Source organism: Cyprinodon variegatus, unplaced genomic scaffold (genome assembly GCF_000732505.1).
Source record: "Cyprinodon variegatus isolate N-32 unplaced genomic scaffold, C_variegatus-1.0 Scaffold897, whole genome shotgun sequence".
NCBI lineage: Eukaryota > Metazoa > Chordata > Actinopteri > Cyprinodontiformes > Cyprinodontidae > Cyprinodon > Cyprinodon variegatus.
In genome coordinates, this window is record NW_015151350.1 from 74,704 (window position 1) to 82,216 (window position 7,513).

The 7,513-nt window shown below is 41.7% G+C and overlaps 1 protein-coding gene across 1 annotated transcript in view; it reads left to right on the forward strand.

The window, feature by feature from the left end:
* The window catches only part of abcf1 (ATP binding cassette subfamily F member 1), a 26,659-nt gene that overhangs the window by 9,096 nt on the left and 10,050 nt on the right, over positions 1–7,513 (forward strand). The window contains exons 6-11 of the mRNA XM_015397913.1: positions 213–335; positions 1,756–1,856; positions 3,547–3,632; positions 3,700–3,839; positions 4,993–5,141; positions 5,223–5,306. Coding sequence (XP_015253399.1) covers positions 213–335; positions 1,756–1,856; positions 3,547–3,632; positions 3,700–3,839; positions 4,993–5,141; positions 5,223–5,306 — 683 coding nt within the window. The remainder of the gene's footprint in view (positions 1–212; positions 336–1,755; positions 1,857–3,546; positions 3,633–3,699; positions 3,840–4,992; positions 5,142–5,222; positions 5,307–7,513) is intronic.

Here is a 7,513-nt window from a genome sequence, read left to right on the forward strand (position 1 = left end):
CTGCTATTAAAGTACTATTATTACTTTAAGGCTTTATTTCTGTAAGTTAAATTTTCATGCTCTTTAAATGTGAGACGGCGACACCTGCAGAAACTAGAGACATCTTAGGGGTCCTACTTCTGATTCCAGATGATCCCTGACATGATTTAGATCAACTAAAAACTGTTTAGTATTTCTTTTCTTAACCGATGTTCTGCTGTTTCCTTTTACAGATGGAATATCAGCGGCAGGTGGAAAGCGTCCGAGCTCAGAACGCCCTGGAAGGAGATTTCTCCGTATCTCAGGCGGAGATGTCCTCCAGACAGGCAATGCTAGAGAACGCCTCGGATATTAAGGTAACGCCTTCACCTCAGGATCTACGGAGAGAAGTTTGCTCCATTATTGTTGCAAAGAACACATTGTAGAAATGTAGAAAACGAGCAACTTTGAGAGACCTTAAAGTTTAAAGAGGAACTAAAACTATTTTTTCTCAGCTTATATGTATTTATAAACATATTTATTTTTAATTAATAAATTGTTATTTTTTTATTTCTATTATCAGATTTATTTTAACTAATTGCATCCTTTAAAACCGCTTTGCTCTGTGGTAACGAGTGAAGAGGCATTTCTGTTGGTCTGCTGGATGCCAGCGACAACATTATTGGTTAGAAGCAGGTTTTTGACTCGGTCCACAAAAAAGATACATTTTAATAAAAATATTTTTAAAATTGGCAGGGGCGGAGCTAGATGTGGGGGCCAGGGGTGGCCATGGCCACCCTTAGCCAATCATTGGCCACCCCTACCAGTTTTTCCCTCTAATACAGACGGTGGCAGCAGTAATACTCTCAAGTTTGATATTTTATTTTTCATATTTTAACAGTTACTTGACAACAAAAACACTGTGGTTAATTATGCACATGAATATATTAACATTAAAGATGTTAGATACTGAATTCATGCTCTTTTTTTTTAACTAGATTTTGTCTTATGGGGTAAAGAGAAAATGATGAAGATTCATAGATGACCTGCAGAGATAAATAACTGCTTTAATAATACTTAATCCGTTTAATTTAAATAGTAGTACATGTAAATATAAATTTTATGCAGAATGATCATTGATAAAAGTAGGTAAGACAACGAATAAGATGTTTGCCAGAGAAGTCAAGCCTAGACTTTTAATTTAACAGGATGGATGCTAAAATATGGGTCTATTTGTTAGCAAAGGCTGGAGGAAAGTATAGTTAGTTTTTATTTAGAAAATATGGATGTCGTGGTTGTTCATTTTGGAACGGTGGAAATTGTGAGTTTCTGGTGCCTATCTGCTTTCGGCCCCCCCTCAGTGTACTTTGGTTATTGCCTGGCCTCCCATATTCAAATTTTTCTGGGGAAAAAAATTTAAGTTTTGAAAAATTAACTATTCTAAAAAATAAAATGTGGAAAAAAAAATCTCAGAAAACAGTAAAGCTGCAATCAAAACCTTTACTGGATTTTTTAATTTACAAATTATCTTTTTGCTTGAAACCACGGCTGCAACTAACGATTACTTTACAAATAATTTAATCTGTTGATTATTGTTCTGATTAATCAATTTATAATCAAATAGCCAAAGGTTCCTTAAAGAACCTTCTCTCCACAAAGAACAGGTTCACTCCTTTTCTTTTTCATCGTTAGTAAAACAGCTGAAATTAGCAGAAGAAGCGTTTTTTTTTCTGGTTTCTTGTCGTTTTCATTCTTAGCTGTGGGATGTTTGTTGAAGCTTTGCTGTTTGTCTTTCAGCTGGAGAAGTTCAGCATATCTGCTCATGGCAAGGAGCTGTTCGTTAACGCCGACCTTCTGATTGTGGCAGGAAGAAGATATGGTTTAGTCGGACCAAATGGGTAAATTCCTTCTTTATGATGTTAAGCTGAAAACCTGCTTTTAGAAAAGTCATTTTATTAGTTTTGTGTTTATTGATCTCTATGAGAAAAGCTGCTATTAATGTTCATGGATAAAGCTGCTGTTGGTCTTAACATTTAGATTTATTAATTTAGGCATTAAAAGCCTCCTACATTTTAACATTAGCTGGTTTTAGTTCTTTCTTTGGCTACAGTCAAGTTTTAACCTTTAACTCGCTGTAAAAATATTTAAAGCCTTTTCTTCTGTGCTGTGTTTAGATTTGCGCTCCAAACATCAGCGAGTCGTGGTTTAGCAGCAGAATAATTATTTCCACCATGAATCCAGTGTACAGCAGTGAGAGAAGGAACAATACAGAGATACAGGAGAACTTTTTCTCCCAATGAGGCGTTGATTAAAATGAGGCCTGGTTACCAAGGAACTTTCGATGGTAGAAGCTCTACTATTTTCACTGAGACCTCCTCACATAGGTGGGGTGCTATCAACATGTTTACTAGGGCTGGGTAAAAAAAACGATCGATTTTGAATCGATTCCTTTACATTTTTGCAAAATCAATGTCTAGGGAATGAGATCGATTAGTTTTATAGTGACCCGCGTGACGTTCACGTTCAAACGAGCAGGAAAGATGCACTCAAGATGCCTTCAAGCCAGACAGCAGCAAATATAGCCAATAGGTGACTGAAGACATTAACAAATGGGGGCTGAGCAGCAAACACCCTGTAGTTACAGACAACGCTGCACATTTGGTTTGTGCAGCGGAGATAATGCAGCTCATGCATGTCTGCTGTGTCACGCCTGTTTGCTCAAGTGAGGATTCACTTTTTCACTTTTCACAAACAAGTTTGCTTTTTTAAGACAGTTTTGTTCACATCTCAAGTTTAAACTGTCTGATTAACAAGTTTGCACTTTGTGTTTAATGTGACAGGAAAAAAACAAAACACATGAGTATTTTGAAACAGTTGAACCACTTTCATTACTGTAAAAATAGATCGAATCAAAATTAATCGATTCAGGACTTTGGCCAAAATACCCAGGCCTAATCTTTTGACTGGATTTTCAAAAAAAGCACAAAAAAAAACAATCCACTGGACTTTGTTTCCAAGTTTAAAGACGTTTCTCTTCTAACCAGGAAGCTTTTTTATTTCAAAATGGCTTTATACAGGAGCCCAACAAAGCCTTGTTTTTGTTTAGAAAACGTGCAAATTGAAACGGACGAACGGGTCCACCCCTTTGGAATGGGGGTCGTTTGGATTCTTTGTTAACCTGCAATGCCCCATAAACCCCCAAACAGAGCGGATGGACTCAGATTTCTGCTTTTAAAAACCTACAATCCAGCGATAGAATTTATTCATTCCCTCTATCATTGCAACCCCAACCCTTTACAGGAGAACAGAAGACCTCGGCTATTCATCCAGGCCAACAATTCCCTCTAACGACCCCCTTTCAGAGGCATAGACGGTTTACACGATTTACACGTCATTAAAAATTAGATATTTCTCTTGCACATTTAAAAAACCTATTCATATATTTCGACATATTTTAATTTTATAATTTTTATCAGTTTTTTTATGTCTTAATCAAAAACATTGGGTGGGTGGGGCGACGTCCTAGCGCCCTCTATTTGCCACTGCCGGTATCTCATTCTGACCTTCCTGTTCTCATCTGTCTTTCAGCAAAGGAAAAACCACGTTACTGAAGCACATAGCAAACAGAGCTCTCAGTATTCCTCCCAACATTGACGTGTTGCTGTGTGAACAGGGTAGGTGAACCATCTTCCTCTCCAGCAGCCCCCCATGAACCCTGCTGACTCCGTCTGTCTCTGTTAGAGGTGGTAGCCGATGACACGCCGGCCGTGCAAGCTGTGCTGAAGGCCGACACCCGGCGGCTCAAGCTCCTGGAGGAGGAAAAGCAGCTCCAGGCCCGTCTGGAGAAAGGAGAAGACAGCGTGGCTCAGAGGCTGGAGAAGGTGAATACGCTGTTCTATTCCCACCGATTATGTCTCACAGTTCAGGATCAGATCTGCTGCCTTTAGGAGTCCTTCTGCTTCATTACTGCAGAACGCAGTCCAAACCGTTCCTCACCAACTCCACACCTGGACGCCTCCTTCATGAGGCGTCTCCTGTTTGAAGGAGGTCCAGGATCAGGACACGCTGAATGTCTCACAGCTGGCTCTGGAACGCTAACCTAGCCTGCTAGCTGTGTTTGTGCTTTAAGGGGGACCATATCTGTGAGCCGCTGAGCCCAAAGCCAGACCAAAGCAAACATGGCGGCGCAGGAAGACGTACGCACATCTGCTGGATCAGAGCCCAGGATGAACAGGAAGAGCATCACAGATATGAGAGGAGTTGTTGTTCCTTATGCCAACCTTTTACTTTGATTGGCTAAAACAGAATTTAGGTAGGTGGTGCTCTCTGTGATGCTCCACCCAATCAGCTCCTCGGGTTCTGCTGAACATCCCTCCGTTCCCTGAAATGGGAGCAGATCCAGATTAACAAAGGAAATAACTAAACTTGGGGGCTGCACGTTAACAATCTGGTTGCCAGGTTACCGGGACGCCTTGTTCTCCCTCCAGAGGAGGCGAGGGAATGGGTCTCAGACGCAGGGGAAGACTATTGAAACCAGAACATTTACTGGATCTAGACAGAAGAACTCAGTTGGAACCTCCATCTGAGGTTGTAGGCTAATTTTTCTCTACTTCCTGCCTCATATCTACGTGCCCCTGAGCAAGGCGCCTTGTCCTGGAATGCTGCATATGCCTGTATAAATCCGAATGTTTGATTCGTTGGTTTTTGCTGGAGTGTAGTTGCCATGGCTACAGAATCTGTGGAGCATCTCCAGGAAATGTTTTCTTCAGACGCAGAAAAGTTTAAAACCCTAAACGGACTATTTCTGATGATGCACTTTAAATGCAACATCCTGCAGAATGTGGACGGGAAAAAAACAGAAGCAGTGTGACTTCTTCTATCTCAGAAAGCTCATGTGTTCTTCTTTGAGCCCTCGCCTTTGTCTGCCCTGCTTTAAAGAGCAGAGGGATGAGGAGCACCTTTACACCTCTTTCTCTGATCTTTGGTCTGTTTTTTTTTTTTTTAATACAGCGTCTCCTTTCTTCTCATTGTCAGGTCTATGAAGAGCTCCGAGTGATCGGAGCTGCAGCAGCTGAAGCCAAGGCCAGAAGGATCCTGGCTGGTTTGTCGTTTACCCCTGAGATGCAGAACAGACCCACTAAAAAGTTCTCAGGAGGGTGGAGGATGAGAGTTTCTCTAGCTAGGTATCCTGCACACCCTGTCATCGCTGTTTTTTAGGTTGTTTACCTTCTTTATGTTCACCTTCTCCTTACCTGTGTCTGCAGAGCCCTTTTCATGGAGCCCACGCTTCTGATGCTGGATGAACCCACCAACCACCTGGACCTGAACGCTGTTATCTGGCTCAACAAGTAAATCAAAACAGAATGAAAGTTATACAGGAACCCAGCATGTTTACACCGTATACCGACTCTTATGCTGCGTTCAGAGCGTAACGGGGAGCTGTAGCAAATGCAGTGGACTTGTTTAGAATTCCTATACAAGACAGAAAACAGAGAGAGAGGAGCGTTGATCGCTCAAGTTGAAATTGCGACACAGCAGCTGATCGCAGACTGGTTGTAGGCAAAGTTTTTTTTTAAATTAAAATGGAATACAGAGAATAAAATGAAAACAATCTTAAAAAGGTAGAAATGAAGAATGTTCTCCAGAGGCCTTTAGATAAATAATAAAACAAGGCATTTTAATTTAGTTCTTCATGTAGAAAGAATATTAATCATCCTCACTTACCTCCAGCACAGACCCAGTCCGTCTCTGCCCAGCATTGGTGCTTCCTGTGGGCGTCGATTTACAAAGAAGTCCTGCTGAATCCCACCGAATCAGAGCTGCGTCTAGATGAACTAAAGTGTTTTTTTTTTTTTTTTAACAGCTTTTGTGGCTTTTCCAAAAATTTATGATCTCCTCAAGGTGATTCAAAAGTTGTTATAGAGAAAAAAGTAGCAGCAGTCCATGATTTTAAGTTTCACCTGTGCTTTTATTGTGAAATACTGAGAGGAAATGCTATTGGGTTGCCAGGGGTAACGCCGGTCCACAGCGACGGGTCTGAGAGGGCGGTGATTTAGTAAATATTAAACAATCTTTCCAGCCACTAAATAAGGTAAACATGCCCACTGTTATATTTATTACCAGTCTATAAAGACGTGTGATGTTATGCAATAACTTTATATTGAACGCAGCACTAACGTCTGTTGGGACGGTGATGTCATCTTAAAAACCAAATCAGCCCAAACTATATTTTTCCTGCACACATGAAGTAGGCCAGATAATTTAGATTAAATTCAGAGCTTAATAGGTGGAAAGTTGACCTCTGGATGACCTAGAAAAAAAACTTTAATATCTCTGAAAGAGCAGGACATGTGATGCGTTTTCTTTTTCCCTCATTTTTAAAAATGACCATTTTAAAAGCACAAACCTGCATTAATGAAGCAATAACCATTCAGTCTGTTTGCTGAGTTTTTTCACGTCAGCAGGCTTTCAGCTTCAGGCGGCTGAAGCTCCTCCTAGATCAGGGGTCGGCAACCCAGACTGTTCAAAGAACCAATCCCTTAATTGTCCCATAGTAGGGGGCTGCTCAGTGGCACAGTGGGTAGCACTGCTGCCTTGCAGCAAGAAGGTTGTGGGTTCGATTTGTGTCATTCTGGTACTTCGTCTTCCTCCCAAAGTCCAAAGACATGACTGTTAGGTTAATTTGCTTCAATGGTTGTTTGTCTGTTTGTCTCTGTGTTGCCCTGCGAGAAACTGGTGACCTGTCAAGGGTGGACCGCCCCTCTCACCCACTGACAGCTGGAGATAAAGCGTGTCAGAAAATGGATGGATGTCCCACAGTTGGGAAATTCACTGTGCATTTTAACCCACCCCCTTGGGGAGCTGTGGGGATCGAACCGGGTACTTGCAGCCTTCTCAGAGGACAAGTGCACTGCTCTAACCACTAGGCCAACACTCCCAAATGAAAAACAAAATCCGCCTCGAGCCACAAAAATTTAAAATTCTTCCATCAGCCTCATATGGCAACACAGGCTCTAATACCCCATTTACCCTACCCTTAAAATACTGTACAGAGACCGGTCCGAGCTCAGTAACTGAGATAACTTATCGTGTGTAAATGGAAAGCAAACTAAACTCAGTCTGGCTGCACATCGCGATTCACACTCCATTCCAGTAGTTGGCGCGAATGCCCCTCTGGAAGTTGCTTGCTAACCAACACAAAACAGAAGACTATAAACAACAATTGAAATCTTCTCCACGCCACATTTTAAATAATGGCTTCAAAAGAGCGTGGGTCGACCTGGGATGACGCTGAGGCCGTTAACATAACTTTCTGAAAGTGACGGGCGCCGCCATTTTGATTTGCTTGATTCCCTCCTCCTTCGTCTTCTTCTTCTTGTGTTTTATGGCGGTTGGCAAACAACTTTTGGTGCATTACCGCCACCAACTGCTTGATTTCCTCCTTCAATACTGGCAGTAATACCGCAGATCGTCACTAGGAGGCGAGGAGTCAAGGAACCGATACAGTGTGATGTGTAAACATCACACTGTATCGGTTCCTTGACTCCTCGCCTCC